The 20,864-nt window shown below is 42.6% G+C and overlaps 1 protein-coding gene across 1 annotated transcript in view; it reads right to left on the minus strand.

The window, feature by feature from the left end:
* The window catches only part of LOC120784675 (nuclear factor of activated T-cells, cytoplasmic 1-like), a 59,319-nt gene extending 42,007 nt beyond the window's left edge, over positions 1 to 17,312 (minus strand). The window contains 5 exon segments of the mRNA XM_040118657.1: positions 1,348 to 1,550; positions 10,335 to 10,494; positions 12,365 to 13,469; positions 16,752 to 16,813; positions 16,815 to 17,312. Of these exon segments, the coding sequence (XP_039974591.1) occupies positions 1,348 to 1,550; positions 10,335 to 10,494; positions 12,365 to 13,469; positions 16,752 to 16,813; positions 16,815 to 16,864 (1,580 nt within the window). The 5' untranslated portion in view covers positions 16,865 to 17,312.
* Positions 17,313 to 20,864: the final 3,552 nt, after the last annotated feature.

Here is a 20,864-nt window from a genome sequence, read left to right on the forward strand (position 1 = left end):
GCAAGTCTGGAGGGAGGACAAGAGGCCAAGCCTGATTTACCTCAGCCTAGCAAACGTTTTCCTAAAGGTAAACCAAGATTATATTTAGTTGCATGCTTCGTGTGATTCTAACCACACTTTCACGAAGTAAAATATGTCCGTTAATTTCTGTCAGTTGAGCTCACAGACCACCAGAACTCATAATGAGTGGAGAGTCACCCAAATTATGAAATTAAATTGAATAGTTAGCGAAACACTAACATTAGCTAATGTATTTGGTAGCAAATTTAAGCAGACAGTGTGTAGTTAGGACAACCTTTAAGTGCTTCAGAGTTGGCTAACAATGCTGCTGTTTGTTAGCTGAAATGGATAGGAACTAAACACAAGAGCTTATTCCTGTAAGAAAGCTTTAGACTTATTGTACCACAATAAGCTAAGTAAGTCGTCAGTCCTTTCATACTTACTCTCACACTGTCTTATCCTAGAAGTTTCTGTTTGGTCATGGTGCAGGCTCTCACTGTCTACCAGCTGTTAATTTAGATACAGGCCTTTTTCAGGCAGGACTTTTTGACATTTCACAGTGGGAAAAACATGGGTGAGTATATTAATGGTAATGATACCTGAATACCATTTAGCTGTTTTTCAGTTTCAGGATCCTGGTATTGTGCACACTGGCTCACGCTATTAGTAATATTTAGGCTTCTTCTACTATAAAAATGTTTACTATCAAAATGTCTGCTTTAAAAAAGACATTTTTATTTGGGTTTTACTAAACATATGAATGCAAGATTTAAATTATGCTAGAAGAGTAATACATGCATTTTTTTATACCTTTATACACTTTAATTGTCATCAACTGACATTATTTTGCGATTGCTTAATGGCTACCATAATTGCCAGTTCTGTCCGTCATGAATGCAGGTTTATCTCATTGCAGGCTACAGGAACCATGGGACTCTCAATGTGTCATGGCTCTAGTGTGGTTGTTATTTTTTAAGATATTATTTGTACTTTGAACTTCGATTTGGGCTCCTGGTTGGACATCTATTTTAAAGCCTCTTGCCTATAGAGTCCCTCCGCACACTGGTCAGAATTAAGTCACCCATGAACTCAGTGAGTTGAAACTGACTACTTGTTTCACCTCCTTAGAAATCATGCATCTCTTGGGGTGAAAGCACTAAGTTTTGAAGGCCTATTTAGAATTGTGTTCTGTACAGTCCCTATCATCAGGCATTCTGTTTGTACACTTAAAGAGGACAGAAAGAAGAGTGTGTGTTTTTTGTGTGTGTTTTAAAGTAGAGGTTACCAGAGGAAAAATCTGGGAAAAAAAGATGGATAGGTGACTTGTGGAGGTCTAAGAGCACTCACATGGCTCTCATGTTGTTTTCAGGCAGCAGAGGGATCTCCAGAATTTTGGTGTTGGATTGCATGACTTCATGGCTGGCAGTGGAGACGGTTTTGCCGGTGATGCGGTGGACCTGGTAGAAGGCATGTGGTCGCAGGAGGCGGTCGTCTGCGGTCCCTATGAACAGCTGCAGGGTGAGCGGCTCGCTTTCCATGTAGCCATAAAGCTGGCGGGAGAACAAAGGGACCCAGGTGAGAGGCAACATCAGGTTTTAAGACCCCCATCTAAGGCAACCCCTCATTTAGTGAATAGAGATTGAATGCACATCGGCTACTGATAGTTAACGGGACCTTTAATGATAGCCCTGGCAAGGTTAGAGAGGCTGCGAAAATAAGCCCCTTTTCTTTGTTTGCTTTTTAGTTGGGTTGTAGACCCTTTTCAGTGGTCTTTACTGTTCTTTTTTCAGCTAGTTCTACATTCCTTTAGGGGAGGGTGAAGAAAAAAGTTTTTTGATGTCTCTGAGTTTGCCTGGGGTACGGATCTCCTGGGTACAGAGATATGGAGGCTGATAGAGAGGCTGGCTTCCCATCACTTCAGTGTTCATTAAAGTCTCACTATTGCTATTAAAAAAGTGCCTACAGAGAGGCAAGCAGTCTACAGCGACAAAATAAGAAACCAGGACAATAATCTCAGGTCTACTTCAACGTATGATGCTCACAGTCTATAAAGTTTATGAAACTGATGATTGAGCTAATACAAACTTCCCTGTAAGAATATGAGTTGCATCTATAGGATGAAATCAGAATTTAGACATTGACAAAACATACATTAAAACCTCTGTGTAAGTAAAAGGAAACAACATGGCATGCACATGTTTTCAATACACTAATTGTCCAAATTCCTGTTTTTTCCATCTTTCTGTGATGAGTATCAACATAAATTTAGAGTGGATTAAATGTTTCTGTATAAATCCCTTTTAAAAGTAGTTTGGCAAACTTTACACACAAATGTGATAGGTAATAACACAAAAAAACTTCATGGAATTTGGCATGCAGACGGAATCCAGCCCCTTTGCCTTTGGGCAGTTATGAACATGCATTATGATTTCCATTAAAGCTCACAGACTGTGTCCCACTGTGATGAAAGAGACTCCTGTATCAGAACCACCACTTCAAACAACTACCATTTCCGTTAGCAGGCCTCCATTAGCTGCAACTGCTCAACTAATAAAAAGATCAAATCTTTAAAAAAAGAGAAGAAAAACTCCATGGCCATGCATAGTTTGAAAAATACTGTTGTCTTTGGGATCAACAGCACTTCAAGTATAAACCGCCAATTTACATTCAGCATCCCTGGATCATTTTCTGACAATGTCTAAAGCAACGAAATTTGATGATTTGACTAAATGTGTAATGGCTCAAAAATATGAACATGCAGACAGGGTTGCAAATTTCAAAGTGTGTTGAAGGACAACTGATACTTTGTGAGTGATGTTTGACCAGAATAATTTCCCAACCAAATGTGGATTTCTGGTGGAAGTCTTACCCTGCAGACCTCCCAGGATATGCTTTCTCTTTGCAGCCCAAAGTAGTCTAATGGTCATATGGGTGGATGTTGGTGTGTGCTTAGAAATCTCTCCAAACCTACACACTCTCAGGAAGCTGCAGAATCCATCTGGTACATAGAAAACTGAGAGGACCAACTTCTCATCAAGTGGACCTCCGTGGACCTGACCAAGTGGGTCTCGAGACTAGGGCTCAACAAGCCATGTCCACCAGAAGAATCCTACAAATTGGTGAGTTACCCCAGCACACAGCAGCACATCGCTTCAGACCAATTTTCTTTGAGCTCTGTCCGAGTGAAAATAATGGTACCATCGAATGGGAATAAAAGACCCCTGTTGGTTATTTAACAGACTGAGTCATATAACAAAATGCAGACCACATGTAACCTATGACATAATCTGATTAATGGGTTTATAATTACCTTTGTGAGGGTTTTCAAGGGTGGGGTGTGAGGAAGAGGAAGACTGGTGGAGGACTGGAGAGCTACGTCATTAGAATTCTGTGGAAATTAATGCTACAGTGTCATGGACACCTAATGTCTTTGGTTTGAGAACAAATTTGTCTGGATATTGTGTTAAAAGTTGCCTGGCCTTATAATAAACAGGAAGATTGAATGCCTTTGGTCTGTACTTGATGACAGATCGTTTGGATTTGGGACAAGGTGGAGGATGTGTTCTTTTTTTCCCAGTTCCACAATTTTCAGTATTAATTATGTTGAATAAAAATAGGTTATGACTAGTCACGGAAATAGAGCAAACTGTATATCCATATGTCTCAATAAGCTAAGCACCAGTGATTATCTGCCTTTGCTTTTTGATTCAGACATCAAGGGAGTGCAAAGGGATTGGATAAGCTATGGCTGTCATTCATCTCCATTTCCAACCGTCCTATTTTCTTCTTCACCTCCACGTAGTGTCTCTAGCAGCTGTCTTGACCTGTGAGCTAGTCACACATGCTAGTCATCAGTGAGTTAGGCCGAGGTCAGGAGCTTCTTGAAGTCTTGGTATCCCAAGGGACCACTTCATCTATGCAATGATCTCACCAGCAGACCCAGCTCTGCTTGTTATATTTTACTTATGGTGTCACCAGAGGTAATTATCCATAGCCACACATGCTACCAGTTACTTGCGTATTGACTCTTGAGAGGGCTATGGTGGAGCATGAGGTACAAATCTGAAACACCGGAGCATTAAATTGCATGAAGTTTCCTTATGATTTAATAAAACGCAGCCAGCCGCGCTACAAAAGCAGTGTCGTCTGTCACTTTTGCCTCAGCAGACTTCTTTGGATTTCTCAGTGACCTCCAACCATTACCTCAGCCGCCACGTGGCTGTAAGGGGGCCCGCAAGAGAGGGAAGAGGGAGGGGGGGTCTTTATCCCTTCACTCATCTTGTGGTAGTGCATGATGATGGTGGTGTCCTCACTCAAAGTCGTAGTGACCTCACGGAGGAGAGGAAGTGATTAATGAGGTCAGGTAGTCCTGTTGGTGACGCTGGTCTCCCCGGCAGCAAAGGAGGGCGGTCTAGTCCCCCTTGGGCGACCTCCCTCGATTCTTTTACCATATGTGCACCCTTGACCCTCTACCTAAGACCCCCCCGCTTCGGTTCTGCTAAACTCCTGCGATGCTCACTCAAATGCACACCACAAGCAGTGTGCAAAACTTACTTCTTCATTCTATTCTCAAAGGGGAAATAAGTTGGGGGAGAAAAGTCAAGATAGTGTTGTAAACTTTAAGTGTGGGCCGACGACAGAGGCTTCCCACACACCTGTGACCTAAGCTTCGTATTTGTGTCTAATGCTGCCTTTGAGGTTGGACCAGAGAGCCACTAATTTTGACCAGATGAGCTTCCCTTGCTGTAACTGCAGCCTATCTGACATACGTACTCTGTATTTATTTTGAGATAATCTAAACCGAGTTTGAATAGAGGCTTGATTTGCAGCTGTTTCAGGGTGCCAACTTCTGCCACTGTGTCAGCTAGATCCATTTACACCGCAAGCCACTGTTGCCCGAGCCATTTTTGATAGCTGGGGCTCAAGTAAAACATTGCGGATATGGCAGCTGATGCATTAATTGTGTAATTGTATGCAGCTGTATTGTCTGGGTCAGTTGTGATGATGTGGGGGGGGGGTCGAGCTAAAAAGGGAGAGGAGGGTGCATCCCAACCACTTTACACCATTCATCTCCCTGTCTCCTTTGGACCAGTGCAGACCCATCATCAGTATAGAAATTTCGGTCTTTGGGATACAGCCCCAATTTTTATTTTTTCCTTTTCTCATTTGCGTCAATGAGTATAGATCAGTTGTGATAAAATAATGACGGACGTTGTTTTTCAACTGATTAATATTTATTTTTAGTGTATATTCATTTTGCTGTATATTCATAGCACATTTTCTCTTCAGGATCTCTTCGGAAATAGTGACATTCTCATTGCTGCCTGCACCTGGCCAATAGTTCAAAGAAAGGATTTGAGCATGTAATGTTTAATAATGACTTGCTGGTAAATTAGAAGTGTCTTGCCTGGCTAGAAATTGAGTGTGAATACACTCCACAGGCCAGCAGTGGGCTGCCTTCTATCCCTTTGCAGTAATTTCATTTCATCACTGCCTGGAGAAATGTCATGACTCGCAGAAGTCCACGTGGCGCAGAGAATTGAGGAGAGGAGAAGCAGAAGACGACTGGAAGCAGCAGAGGAGGGGGGAGACTGAAGCAGGGGAGGAGAACTACAACAGCAGATTCAGGCTTTTTCCCATTATCATACTCCCCCCTCTCTGTCAAGTGCTGACAGTCACACAGCCAGCCTTTGCTGTACCCAATTAAATGTACACTCATCCAAGTTGTCTCTCCTTGCAGACTTTACTTTATCGCCCTCCTGCCCTGCTAATGTCTCCAGTGCCTCATACTGAATGCACAAGGCAACATATGCAATCCTTTAATGTGCTGCATTTCCATGGCTCCAAAGGCTGCTTCTTTTATAAGCACCCAAACAGTTATATCCCTCAAAGTTTTTGTTGAACTGAGTACTTTAGTGTTATGTCATTGAGGGCATAGTTTCAAGCACTACCCTATGTCTAGACCAGTGAGGGTCCAAATTCCATATAAAAAGAATGGCTTTGCTACCAGCACAGCCTGCCATAAGAAAAATCATCCAAACCTACAGAGAGTTTGAGTAAGATGATGCACAGACAACTGCCGTGCCCCCCCAGTAGCACCACTACCATCAGTGACTTACTTCATAAATCCTTGGGCTCTCTGGTTATTACCTCAAACCAGTGAAAAAGATACACATTTCACTCCATTTTTTCCACTTGTTATTAACTCGTAATTAGTGGTAGCCCAGTACCAGTGTAAGGGAAGTCCCACAGATGGAGTACCACAATTTAAGAGTTGCATAAATACTTCTTTGGGCAATGAATAATAGCCCTGACTAAGTTCTAACATCACTACATGGTACGCCAAGGCTTTTGAATATCAAACAACAGGCAGCAGTAAATTTAATGAGAAATTAGCAGCTACAGTATAGGGTACTGTAGATCAGGAGTATTCTTTGGGACATTACGCAGCCAGCAAGCACCGGATCCCAAGGTAAAACTGCACATGCGAAAGAGCCAAGCACACGTTTACTGATGTCTTTCATGTCGTCACCTCGGAACCATACCACAAATTTGATGTGCATACAGTTGCAGGGGAACGGAGATGGGTATTAAGTCATGCACACGTTAATAGGGATGATGACCACATCCTGCTGAAATTACACCATGCTTGAGATTTAATGACAGAGTTGTTGAGAGAGTTTTTGTATGTGTGAGGGAGGAAGCCCTATAGGCCAGTCATTAATCTATATGAACTAGCCATATGGAGGACTGCGCTGCGTACTCGTCGATAGGTTTAACCCTCCACAGGTGGCGTTCTCTGCTGTTACCATGGGCTTGGCGGATGTCCATGTGTTTCCCGGCTGAGTCTGAACCTGAAAGCCTTTGCAACATCTTCAGCTCAACCCACATATCAGATCAGAGCTGGGTCACATCCTCGGTCACTACATTCTCAATGAAAATAATCCGGCACAATTTTACTTTTTTCCCACTGTTCTCCCCTGGAAAACCCATCAATCAATGTCATGGTAGTATTCTGAGTAAAGTTAGACCAGGTTGTTGGTTTTCCTGAGCACGGTAATGAAAATCATCCTGTAGACGTTTTGGCATAGCTGTGGTGAGAGAGGGGAGCATCTGGAACAGTGTGAGAGGAGCCGATAGAGTACCCTAGATCCCCTTAATGGCCCTGTGGTCTGCTGCAGTAAATAAAGTGGAAAAGCAGTCACAGGGGTCACAAAGTGGACCAATCATGAGAAAGGAAGGTAAAAGGCCATTGATGCAGAGGAGGGGAATGAGGGATGGAGTGCAAGTACAGAATAAATGAATGAGATTTGGAACAGGAAGTGTAGAGAGCCAGTGCAAGCAGCAGAGGGGTAATGAGTCGAAGTAACCCATAATCTAGAGGTTTTCACTGGTGTGCGGCTGGAGTTTAGACACTCCATTCTCCCCACGCACCCATCCCACAAGCTCTCCATCCTGCACTGAATGTGTTGTGGTTGATCTACTTCAGCTTACGATGATGTCAGACCATAGAGATGCTAAACTTTCCTATGTATATACCAAGAGAACACCTCTGCTTTTTACTGAATAAGAAGACAACAGCAGTAAATGAGCGGTTGAGTATTTTGGTTTGACTATCTGTCAGTTGCCATCTCACTGGGGGACATGGTAAGCTATGGAAACAGTATATCCCTTCATGTTTTTTTTGTCTTGCTGTTTTTTTCATCCAGTGCTGCTTTCCAACACATATGTCACCATCACTCATTGTGCGTGTGCCTGATCATCCATGAGCAAAAAAACAATAGAGCTGTGTATGACAGGGCCTGAACCAAGGGAGGCCTGCTGCTGAGGGTTTGGGAGATAGTTGAAGGATGAATGGTTCTTAGGGAGCGACATCCTCAGGCCCCACAGGGAGGGAGGGAGGCACCGGTGCGTGGAAAGGGGAGGTGGCGTCCGATGGGCGCTGGGATTCTGACTCCTATCCACCACCACCCCCACAACCACCATGAGCAGCCAACCTCAGGGCCACCCAGGCCCTAATCAGCAGGATACAGAGCATCTCTAGGGGCAGCTGAGCCAAGCCCCAGCTGCCTGGTGACTCCCTCTGCCCCTTCTCTCTCTTTCTCTCTACTCGATCCAGTCTTAAGCACAAACACACACACACAGACACTTCCTTAGCTGCTTCCTACACCCGTGCCCCCGTGTCATTATTGACTCATTCTCCTTGACTGCACCTCACCCATCCAGCGCCTGCCACTCATTACCACAGGGCACTGGGGACTACAGAATGCCCTATCCTCCAAAATTACAACAACACAATTTCACACAACACTATGACAAAGGCTAAGACATCGATAAAGAGTAAGACACTCAGATATATGACATATTTGGCACTCTTAACTATGCAAAAACTCCCTGAAGATACAGTACATTCTCTTCTTCTATATTTTAACCTCTAACATGTGCACAATTGCCTAATCCTTATAGATTTATCTTTCTGACAACTGCTATGCTTCCAGTGGTTTCCTTATTATGAAACCCTCCAGATATCCCAATTTACTGCATATAAAGAAGCATAAATCACTCCACACCAAAAAGTAAGAGTCAAATATGAGCAATGCTAGTGGGTGAGGTGTGACGGTAAAGCAGCTGTCATCATATTTTCTCCATGACTACTACTCACTAATAATTGCTTGACATACACAGCTAGACTTTAAAATATCCTCACAAAGCAATAAATCGGTGCCTGTGTAGTATGAAATAAACAACCCAAGTCATCAATCTAAATCTGGACAACACTGTGTATTGCAAAGACACATTGGACGCTGACTCATGACTTTTCACTCTCATCCCCGGAGTGACAGAAAGTGGGATAAACTAAATCCAAACCAGTGTCACCTGCTGCAGCTGTGCATGGCAGGCTGAGTCTGGTGAGCATAATGGGGAGGTGTGAGGGTAGAAGGTTGATTCACCCGTACGTTGATATACAAAGGTTTGTAATGAAGGGGAATAATTACCTGTATTTACAGAGAAAACCTGAAGGTTGACAGGCCTATTTATAACACTACGCTGGCGAACAGCTGTCAAGTGCGTTCGACGTTGAGCAGACCAGGATGTGCTGACAACATCTATTTACAAAACAACTGTGGCGCTAACATCTAATGCTTAGTGTGTGACAAGGGTAGAACACCAACCTGAAACTGCATTGGTCCAAAAACATGTTTTCTCTGGGTGTTTATTCTCTGTTCAGTTTATTCTTTAACAAAACTATCACCGATGAATGCCCTGCCATTATTTGCTTAAATACAGATTTAGTTTGAATTGATTGCATTACAGGCGAACTGACACTCAACCTTGAGGACACACACACATCGCTAAATCCCCACCTTGAGTCAACTAAGATGTCAGTGCAGTGTGATGACAGTGTAGCAGAGAAAGGAGCTCTGTGCTGTGCGGCTGGTGAGACTGACGTGTGCTCTTTAAGTGTTCGCCAAGTACAATAGTGAGAGGCGATGGTCCTGCTCTATACTAATTGAGTCAGCATGAGCTGCTGCTGGTCAGGGCAACCTTCGCAGCAGTAGATTGACTCCTGGCTTCAGGGAACATCAATAACACAGCATACAAGCACGTACACTAACATAGACTGTGGTGTGGATATATTGCACTGCTGCCATCAAAAGTTATAAAAAAGGCTTGAAGCCTTTTAAAATCTAGATAAGTAGCTCGACAAGTCTGCAACAATAATCTGATGTCACATTGAATATCATACATATAGTTACTTGTAGTTACTTTTTACAATGGTTTCTAAATTTCTGATGCAAACTTTAATAGATGGGGACAGGCTGCTCAAATCTCACTCTTTTGCTAATCCGATATGAGTCTAATATAATTTCACAAGAATGTCCAGTAAGATTTTTGCAGATAATAATGTTTTGAAAGGAAATCAATTAGGTCAAAAGTCAACTTAGTGTAACCATTCAAATCCGATTTTAAGATTCATTGGCAAAAAAATGAAATGAAATTAAAATATTAAAAAAGAAAAACAGCAAGAGATCATCAAAGTCTAGACAAATGAAATAAATTTCATGGCTTTGCTGACTTTGCTCTTTGACTACATAATAAAGTCTGCAACAGTCATTCATCCATGTCACTAATTTGTTGTTGGACAGAAAAAAGAGCTATTAATCAGCGAGCACTTGTCAGCCTGTTACCACTTATGCTGTAATGACAGCAAATTATTACACAGTTTAAACGCACAAAAGTAACCTTGTCTCTGGTAAACTGCAGTTTCCACAGTAGGTCTTACAGATTTGATTCAGTAAAAAATTGCTGTGCATATACTGCTGGTGACATACCTGTACTACAGGGTGTCCTCCAGAGAGCGCCTTCACCGCACCTCGGCTGCCTTCAGTCTCATAGTGGGCCCTGTGGTGGGACTTTGGCTGCACCTCGATCTGTAGGTTATACGGGCCGGAGCAGGACGGAAGCTGCCAGTCAAGAGCTGGCAGAGATGGACTGGAATAACATGACACATTGCTTGTTATTAGGATAAAGTAACAATACACAAAATATCAGCTCTTTTACTCTACCACTTATTGATATAATAACTAGTTAACTTTTATCTAGTCCATGAAAGATTTACACTCATGGTCTGGTTATTTTTTCCTGAGAAACAGGAAGTTCTGTGTTTTACATTTCCAGTTTACTTGGAATAAAAACATGGAGAATGACTGTCCTTTCAGTTTTTTTCCCACTATTTTATTCTATTCTTTTCTTACAACTGAAGTCATATTTGATTTGACACTGCCAAGGAAGTGTAGATCAAAAAGTTTTAAACTTGCTTTAAAATAGCAGTAGCAAATTAGGACACTTTAGTGTATTCCAACTGGCTTGATCCTTCTCCATTTCATCGTGGTCTATAATCTAATCAGTTGAAGTCATTTGCTGATGTGTGTAATTCCTTGGGCCTGGGTAATAATTAGTGGCCCTTCATATGAAAAATAAATGAGAGACAAATGTGCCCTGGTTAGAGAGCAGTGTGTTTTTTATTACGGTGTGACAGGTGGAAACAGAAACGGGGAGTTAAGAAAGTGACAGTGGGAGGAAAGACATTTCTAGGGCACAAAAACAAATCTCACATCAACTGGCATTCAGACTGTTCTTTGATAAATTATGAACGATTCCAAATTGATAACTGTAAAATAATAAAACATAACCACAGTAGTAATGCAGACAATGGAGTTATACAGTGGAATAAGGTCAGCAGCACACCCTGCCTTGGAGCAGATATCTCTTTCTAAGAGCTGCAGCTGGCCTCTCTTAACATCATTGTTCTTGAGATGGAGATTCAGAGCTTCCCACGTGAACACCGTGGAGATATCTAAACCAAAACAAACATGTGCAAGACAATATTTCTCTGTGCCGGATGCCTGGTAAACGCAAACCCCTGACCTGAAGGGTGGCTCAACTGAAACCAATCTCTGGCATCATTGTGGAACTTGCAGGCTGTTTGTTGACCCAAAACGAACTGATTTCCCCCTGCAGGGTTTTATCTGCCCATTCAGTGCATGACATCACGTTAGCTCCACAGAAAGAGATGGGCTGATGGCGCGGCAGGCCAGGGCAGCGAGCTGCCTGATTAACCCACAGACTGCTTCCCCTTCAGCCAGGCCTGTCACCATTACTTCCTGTTGCTCACTATCTTAATCAAACACTTGATTTCCGACAGGAAAGAGTGTTATTGGCTTGGAAAAAATTCCACGAGGGACACAATTGAAATTGAAAAAGCTTACCTTGTTCAAAAGTAAAAAAAATCAATGACATAGCTGAGTGCATGCGTATACTGTATGTGTGTGTGTGTGTCTGTGCCTGTATGTTTGTGTGCAGGTTGCTGTAGTAACAGTGGCACACACACACACATACACACACACACACACACACACACACGCTGGGCAACTTCTCTCTGTGAAATATGATTTATGAAATAGTTTTGATCTTCAAAGAGAACTCTTTTGGAAGTGAAGAGCATGCAACTTTTGGATTTCTGCCTTTTGATATGGCCTTTGAAGATTAGAAACTAAAACAATCTTGTCCTTGAAATATATAAATAACACTAAATGTGGAAACGAAAAAGACAACAACAGTAGTGGTGCTATTGGATGAACTGTTATGAAACCATAAATCTGTCTAAATAAGAAAACACTTGTTTTTGTTTCATTGTCTTCTCACAACAATTTAGAGGGAAGACTGCTGGGTTGGTTTTACACTGACTAGTTCATCATCTTTGAAGTCACAAGTGTTTCATCCTGTGGATTTGTATCATTACATTTGGCACAGGACTACTGAGCTCATTTGACACAACAGAAGCAAGAGCAGCTCCACCTACCTGAGGTAAGGCTTGGGTTTAGACCAGGAGTACGGATGCTGGGGAACATCCAGGAATCCTCCACAGTAGTTCTCCTTCTTGAGGGCCAGTCGGGAGGGGTAGTCTTCATGGCAGAGCTCCCCATCTGGACAGAGCTCCTCACCACCAGGCTCCACCTTCAGGCTCATGGAGGGTGAGTGGTCCAGCATCGTCTTCCGTGTCTTGATTGGGATTCCCTCCCCCATGTCTATCACTCCGTCTGTGGTTAGAGCGTTGATGGCGGCCACGATGGCAGAATTGGTGTACTGGTTGGTGTTGGCGAGCCAGTTCTCATCTGTAACGCTGACCCTGGGGGAGCCATGTGGAGAGGGGGTAGGAGACTGGTTGGGTGAGTAGGATGTCTGACGGTAGGGGGCCCCATTGAAGCTGTACTTTCTCTTGCCCACCCCACCTCCTCCGCCGTTGCCTCCACTGCCTCCACTGCAGGAAGGAGAGTTAGGCCTGGAGCCACGAGGTTGAGCAGGCCACCCTTCCTCAGCCATGGCTCCTATCTGAGGGGAGGTGGAGGGCGAATGGTGAGGGGAGCCTGCAAGGCCGCTGGCATGTGGGCAGGACAGAAGCGAGGATGAGCCTCTGGGAGAAACGCAGGGAGACTGCCAGGGGGAGTTCTGTGGGGAGTTGTCATAGTTGTAGAAGCCAGACTCATAGGAGGACGCCTCAGAGTTACAGCTGCGTGAGGAGATGCTACTCGCAGGGCTGAGGCAGCTGGGATCACGGTAGCCATCTGCATTGGGCAGTGTCAGTGTGACGATGGAGTTAACGCCTCGTTTGATGATGTGGTCCTCACTGCTGCACTCTTCTACCTCATTCTCAGGGTACTGGCTGTAGGCAGTGATCTCAATACGGGGGCTTTCCAGGGCTGGAGCCCCATTGGGTCTCAGGCTGTGGGGCAGGTAATAGCCTGATGGTGCATGGTTATCATTTTGGAGGCTGTAGCCTGTCTGGTGGCAAGAGGAAACTGAGATGACTGGGCTGGACTGTAACGTGTGGTACTGGGTGGCCAGACAGGGGTTTCCCATGCCCAATGGAAGGGACAGGCTGACATTTGGTGTGTAGCTGTATGCATCTGAAAAAAAGGAAATATATTTTAACTGTAGAGAAGTATAGTGCACGACTACATACCACTGCATATGTTCAGAACCATTACATTATGGTGGTGATTAACTCTGATTACATTTTAGAACAATACCACTACACAAGCCTCACCTACGTCTTGCAGCGAATGACTGCCTCCCTTCCTTATAAACATCAAGCTTAGCAATCAACTCAAAGCAGTTACTGTATGTGGTTGCTGTGTAGTTGCAAGTTGCACAGCCACTCTGTTTGATCGGTTCATCTAAGGCTCTATTTGGCACATCCTGCTGTCATATGTACTGTACAGGAATTCCACCAGCAGCACTGATGGATGCTTTATTTGATTGATTGCATCACTCACTGAGTGAATTAGGCCCTCCCCTATGGAAAACTGACTGCAATCGTGCATCGCTCTGAGCTTGTGATTAAGACAAAGAGAGCTCGCTACAGGGTTACACACAGATACACAGTGCCACACACGCAAACAAAAGGGCACACACAAAAAAAGAACACAATGAAATCTAAGGCGGACAAGTGCAATGACATACAAGTTCAGTCAGTGGAAGCATATATAGCCTGGCAGGTATGCGCTTCAGTTAGCCTTGTAGCAGCTGGCTGCTGTGTCAACAGTTGTAAACCTCACATCTTTTTATTGATAATGTCAATCAGGGTAACATTGGTCACAGAATGAATATCATTTCAATCTGAAACCCAGTGAAGGGCATTCCCCTCGATGCAGCGTGCTATATTTGTTAACCACAATGCTGTGCATCACATGAAATGATGAATCTGTCACACACCACATAATATGCGGGTAAGCAGTCTAAAATTAGTTTATGAGAATCTATTTTCAGAGGTGATTATGTGATGTGCATCAGACAAGTTCAATATACTAAGTTCAATGAGGCTTAGGATTTTTTTTATAGGCAAGAACTTTTTATAACCAATCATATTACAGACAATGCAATCTGACATCTTGCTTTTCCTTTTGTGTTGTGAAATTGATGATTATATCTACAAAACAGAGACTTAAGAAAGTTAATTCTTTTTTTTTAAGCCATGTTTTTTGGCTTGGAGAATGCTAAATGTCAGACCTTTTTACAGCCTTTTTACTCCAAAAAAAAAACACCCACTTGAGTCATTTTCCTCATGATCTAAGAATATAGAAAAGAAACCCTCCATTGCCCTTCAGTACCCACCTCTCCCAGGTTCATATTCTGGAAACCTTGGCTGTACTCAGACACATAGATGAAATCAAGCTCTTAATGTTTATGCTGGAAATGCATCTCTGCCCCAGTGATTATACACTAAGTTTCAACATAAAAACTAGTATGCCATCAGCTCACTCTCCTCTGACGCTTTTCTCCTCTGGCTTACCTTCTTTTATTGCTGAACAGATGATAATCTCTTGCCCACTCCACCCGTCAGACACACCTCCTTACTTCAGGCCTGACTGACTTTGCTCAGAGTTGCAGCTGTTATTTTTTTCCTTTTGAACATGTGTGTGATCAGTGCACTATGCCGCAACATACCTCACTCCTAAAACCCACTCAAACACACTGGAGCTTTCACTCTTGTGTGCTGCATGAACTTGAAAATTGGCTCTTCCAGGTCATATGCATCACATCTGCTGAGCTAACAAAATTATACCAGATCATAATTTGTGGGGTGAAACAAATGAAAGAAATATTAAAATGACTCAATCTTGCACTCAAGGCAATGGTTCTACAATTGTTTGCAATGCATTCAAATGCGGTGTAAGCAGGGCTAATTTGAAAACACTGACTATCACTCAGATTATAGCATGCTCTTTCTGTGCTCCACAATTTTTCTCAATGATGCCATCATGATCAAAACACCCTCTCCCGACTACCAAACCAGCATGACTAAAGAATGGATGGATTTATCGACGGGGACTGTGGTCTAGGCTGGGCTCAGACTGACGTGACCTCAGGGAGAGATAGGTGGTCGCCCACAGAACCCATCTGCAGCCTGTGGAACTAAGAACCCTGGGGCCACTTATTGCACATGGCCGACTATGGGCTCTGGCAAAACACCAGTAGAGTGTGTCTGTGTGTGCTTGTGCACTAGTGTGTCTATGCATCTGAGTTTATGTGTGATAATAAAGCAGCCCTCAGCATACTGCTGAGGCTGTGTGTGGCTATGCTGTGCATGTCTCCTTGTCAAGCAAGCTACTCGGCATCCCCGAATGCACAGATCACAGCTTTCGGTCTCTCTCACTCACACACACACACACAGACACAAGTCTGTTACCAATTATAAGGCTTAGTACTGAGGGGACTGAAATGAATAATAATATAGCCCGCACCCGACCATCTGAAAACCTCAAAGACAAAATGAAATTCTCAAAATCCACAAAAAGGCAGTGACTTCATCACTGGAAGACTCTGTAAATTAAGACAAGACAGACTATCATTGACTTCTGATGGACCAAATCAAATTTTGCTACCATAAATGCTGAATCAAAGAGTTTAAAAAAAATCAAACTTCCTCTCAGTGGCAATCCCAGGCTGAATCATCCTTCATGCTGAGGTGTCCCTGAGCAAAGCATAGACTCCTTTGCAACTCCTCGGGGCTGCTCTACAGTTGACCCCTGACCTCTGATCCCCCAATGCATTGGGAAATTAGACAATCCCCCTCATTTTTAATATCATAAAAAGTATATGAATTTGACATGAACCTCTTATCAAGAGGAGTGCAGGGGACAGCAACAGTGTAACCCCCGTCAACATTCATTGGACTTGATGAGAAGCACCTGCAAGGACAGCTGGAGACACCTAATGGTGTGGATGGAAAATGGGTGCATGCCACTCAATATACTTGAGTGGCATTCATCCATGTTACATTTTTTGGTGGCGTCTTTAAAAAAGTAATGTCGTATTAAAGCAGTATTTACAGATGTTTCCTTAAACTTTGTTTTTTTTTCCACCTTTAATAACTAGAAACCATTTATTAAAGTGACCAAATAATGATATATTGTCAGTCAGTTAACAGTTACTCAAGTTTGTACCCAGATAATTACAGGTGTATGTATTATTTATTTCACAAAATAGCAGATTGTATTGCTGTACTATCTGCTTACCAGACACTTGGCGCAGACTTTACAGTAGTGCACAAGGTCCCTATCAGTTTGCATTAGCTGCAGTACCTAATTGCAACACATCTGCAAATCAAATGGGTACAGCAAAGAAAGCAAATGCATGTCTGAGCTCCTGTTAGATAATTAATTCGAACTTTGAGCATTATGTTCTACCTTCTTCTGCAGACTTCATGTTGGCGGCGAAAGAGGTGAGAAACTGGAGTCCGCGCTCCTGTTGCTCCAAAGCTGAACTTGGATTTGACGCTCAGGCAGAAGGTATCCTGCATTCAACAAGCGAAGCGCAACTTTCTCCGGTTGCGAGACTGCAAAAAAGCAACACCTTCAGCGATGATAGTACTGCAAGACTCGGTTCACTTCATACACCATTAATTAAACGCATAGTTCGCAAAAAAATTCACGGAAAGCGACTGCACAAGGTGGAACCACAACGCGGTGGACTGCGCGCTCCACGTGAACCGGGATAAATGTTGTGCTAATGGATCTGGAGACCGGCGCAGGTAGGAGCTGCCGAGGGGACCGTGAGTGAGGTGAGTTTGGCTCTCTTCAGCCCAGTGAAGGTTTTCGAGAGTCTCCCCAGGTCGATGACGCAGCGCCGTCTGTCAGAGGGGCCGGCTCCGGTGCTTTTAAAGCTGGAAAACACCCTCCGTCCTCCCTTCAGTGCGCCGCCCATCCAGGGATGACGCGACCGGCTCCTGCAACCTCCTGGACCGCCTGATGATGTCTTCCACCCTGGGTTCCCACCGGGGGAGGTGGGAAGTGTGCGAGGTAGATGTGTATGCGCGTTTACACACACACACACACACACACACACAGAGAGAGAGAGAGAGAGAGAGAAGAGTGATCGAGAGAGAGAGAAAAAGAGCAGTTGGAAACCCTACCCCAAAGTTAAGTTTATTTCAACAGTACCAATTTTTTTTTATCATTGCCTGTCAATAGCACCTAATACTAACATTCATGCTTAGATTAAAATTGTATTTAAATTCTAAAGTAATTTACAAAATGGCGCTAAGTTATTAATTAATTAATTTATATTTATTAGTCTTTATATTCCTACCTTACATTAATTGGAATAATTGCCAAAATACGTATAATACATAATATAAAATATATTTAACAAAACAATCTCGGTGAAAGGTCCATTAAGTTGCTGTTCTGGAGGTTTTGATTGTTGTAATGGAATTTTAGATTAGATTTCTATTTTTCTTTAATGACCTGTCTTAATGACTTAAATGTTGACACTAAATTGAACATTATGAATGAAATTATATGTTTAAATGTTATTCTTGATTTGTTTCTCACTAGATGGCAGTGCCTCTAGGATTACCAATAATACTGATGAATAATTCCAGTATTATTGTTAGTTTGCCTGCTATATAAACTCACCATAATTCAGTGGCAGCAACTGTATATTATTGAGATAAATGCAAAGAATATAATTTTTCCCGATGTTACTCTGTAGACGACTCTGGTATTTGATTTCCCTATAGAGGAAGGGGAGGAAGAGGGGTGTGTCCTACACGAACAACAAAGTATCATATTGCAGCACATCTACTGATATCACTATAATGGCCTCCCTCGTTAACATTGGCAATTGTGTTATTATATGATCATTAACATCATTCAACCATTGAACCCATTCCCCATGATTAAAATCAGAACTCAAATGCTATCAAATTTCATTCCAAATGTGTTTTCCTCGTGTTTGAGGGACATACAATTTCACAGTTTTGCCCAAAATAACCGTCCTGAACTACTGACAGCACAAACACGTCTTGTTCCTCATCTCTGCTTTCCACTAGTTTGTATCAAGTCAATCCCCAGCGAATCTGCAGGCACAAGGCCTAGTGCTTTTCCTATGTTAAAGGAAAATACTGAGGTTCACTTTACAGCTTATTTCCTTAATTGCACTCCTATTACCATTAATCAGAGTAATAGTTCCCATTATATGACTGTTGTTATATTCTGGGGTCATAAACTGATACAGAAAGGTGAAAACACATGAAGGTGTTGTTTTCTGACAAGATATGGTCAGGACATATGGACATATGTTATAGAATTAGAATATACATTGACATTGCATGTTTATATATTTATATGTGTGTGTGTGTGTGTGTGTGTGTGTGTGTGTGTGTGTGTGTGTGCATGTGTTTGTTTGTGTGTACACACATTTAAATATACCTGTTATTGCTGAGCAGTGAAATGCCACTTATCCTTGGCTGCCAACTGCAGTGATTACCTAATGGAGCACTTAAGCAACTGGCAGAATAACGGACACTGTAAGCTTACACTCATAAATGAAGTTTTAATTTGCAATTATATGTCCCATTATGATACTTTTTACACTTTTAAAATTAACAAAGTCTAATGAGTGTTAGAATTAGCCACTGAATGCATATCTTTGGCTTTTCACAAAGCACTGAAAATCTCCATGTGGGTTCCAAATAGTATGGAAATGGTACTGATGAGTAAAAAACTCCATATAACAAGCAGTGCAGGAATATCACTGAGTGGGGGTAGGTGCCATGAGTGCAATTAACAATAGCTTAGACAAGCTACAATGTAAATCCTTTTGAATGAGGGCCAGATTTCAAGAAAAAAAATGACTCCCATGGGTCTGAAATGTAACTGGCAAGCTTGAGGATGATCACACTAATCAGAAGCAGACTGCCTTTTGGGGGCAGGCAGGCTGTGGGGCAAACGTAAGCAGACTGGATGGGGGGAAAGTAATAGTACGCTGTGTTTTCTTTGCCTACAGGAGCTCTCTGGCGTCAGCTGTGGCTTGGCCAATGTGCACGTGTGAACCCAAAGATGAAAAAGCAGCATCACATACTTTAGGAGATGAATTATGATACAAACCAGCAGTAGGAAAAAAAGTAGCTGCACAACTGATTGGCACTGTCAGTCGGATGGGGTTGTTGAACAACTTTAAAGCTCTGTAGTGATTCAGTGGCAGCCTGAGAGCTTATCTTGATGGATTCTGTGCTACTGAGTAAACTACCATTAGCTACAGTGTCTGTCAACAAACGTCAAAGCACTTCAGATCATCTCTGCAATGACAAACATTATAGCCACATGGTCATCAAGCACTCTATACTTCATTAGAAAAGATGTGGCTAATGTAAAAACCTGACGGTGTAATGCTTCTCATAATGTATGTGTGTAGAATAACTAGGCTTAAGTAACTTTACCTTTTCTTCAGGATCAGTTCATAAGTCTGGCTGTGTCTTTCTTAGCAGTGTGATTCAGGCTCAGATTCAAATCCCCACTAAAGTTTAACTGTACATGAGGTAAGGATTTTGTGCAAAAGAACATCCATACTGAGGCTGTGTTGACTTGCCAAGATAAACCCTGTAGTGCTGGACACTTCTGCACTTGCAGGAAGGGCCAAATCATAACTTAACAGAGGTTCAAATCCAAATTGTGTCTTAAACAGCAGTGAATGAGAAAGCTGGACTCACTTAGGTGAGGTCTTTTGTTTTTCTCTTCTTTTGTCACAAAGTCACCATAGATGGGCCTAAAAATTAACTATAGATGGAATTTGGAGCGCCCTTGCATATGCTGTGCCACCCGTTAGTGTTAGGCTACTCACTATTAGTAATCCTTCATCCTTTGGCGTCATTCCATTTTCACATCGACTTGTGGCGAAGATGTCTTCCGGTCTATCTGACTGGGTTCTGTATTGTGATGTTAAGGTCTAAAATGGTTGTATGGAGAATTTGCCTTCAATTCGCATCTTCTTTGGAAATGTAAGATTATAATTTATCGGTCTACTACGTCTGGCCCTGTGACACTGCACATGCTGAGCAGCCACAACATGTCTGTGGAGAGCATTAGAGACACACTATGTCTTGCGCTCAGATTTATGAGTGGCTTGCTCCTCACTCGTGTGTTTCATGTCTTGTAAACAGAAACATGCTGCTTTTACATTTACACAGATTGAGATGTCGCTGTTGTGGGTTTTTTTTGTTGTAGTTTTTTTTGCACTTTTTCATTATGTAGTTATTCAATAAAGGAAGGCTATTAGTGATATACACACATCATTCTGTGCCAAAATCAAGATCCAATGCAAAGCTCAAACCTCACTCCTATTTTCTTGAGGTTCTCTTGTTTTCTGCTCTTGGTATATAGCTTCATTCTGGTGCAGGGGACTGGAAATCTTTGCCAACAGTGTTGATGATATAATAAGTGACAAGAGTGGGTTTTTCAGTGTGAGTGCTATTCTTAATGCCAGCTTCTTTAAACTTTACTACCAGTGGTTTGGCCCAG

The sequence above is a fragment of the Xiphias gladius genome, chromosome 22 (assembly GCF_016859285.1).
Source record: "Xiphias gladius isolate SHS-SW01 ecotype Sanya breed wild chromosome 22, ASM1685928v1, whole genome shotgun sequence".
NCBI lineage: Eukaryota > Metazoa > Chordata > Actinopteri > Istiophoriformes > Xiphiidae > Xiphias > Xiphias gladius.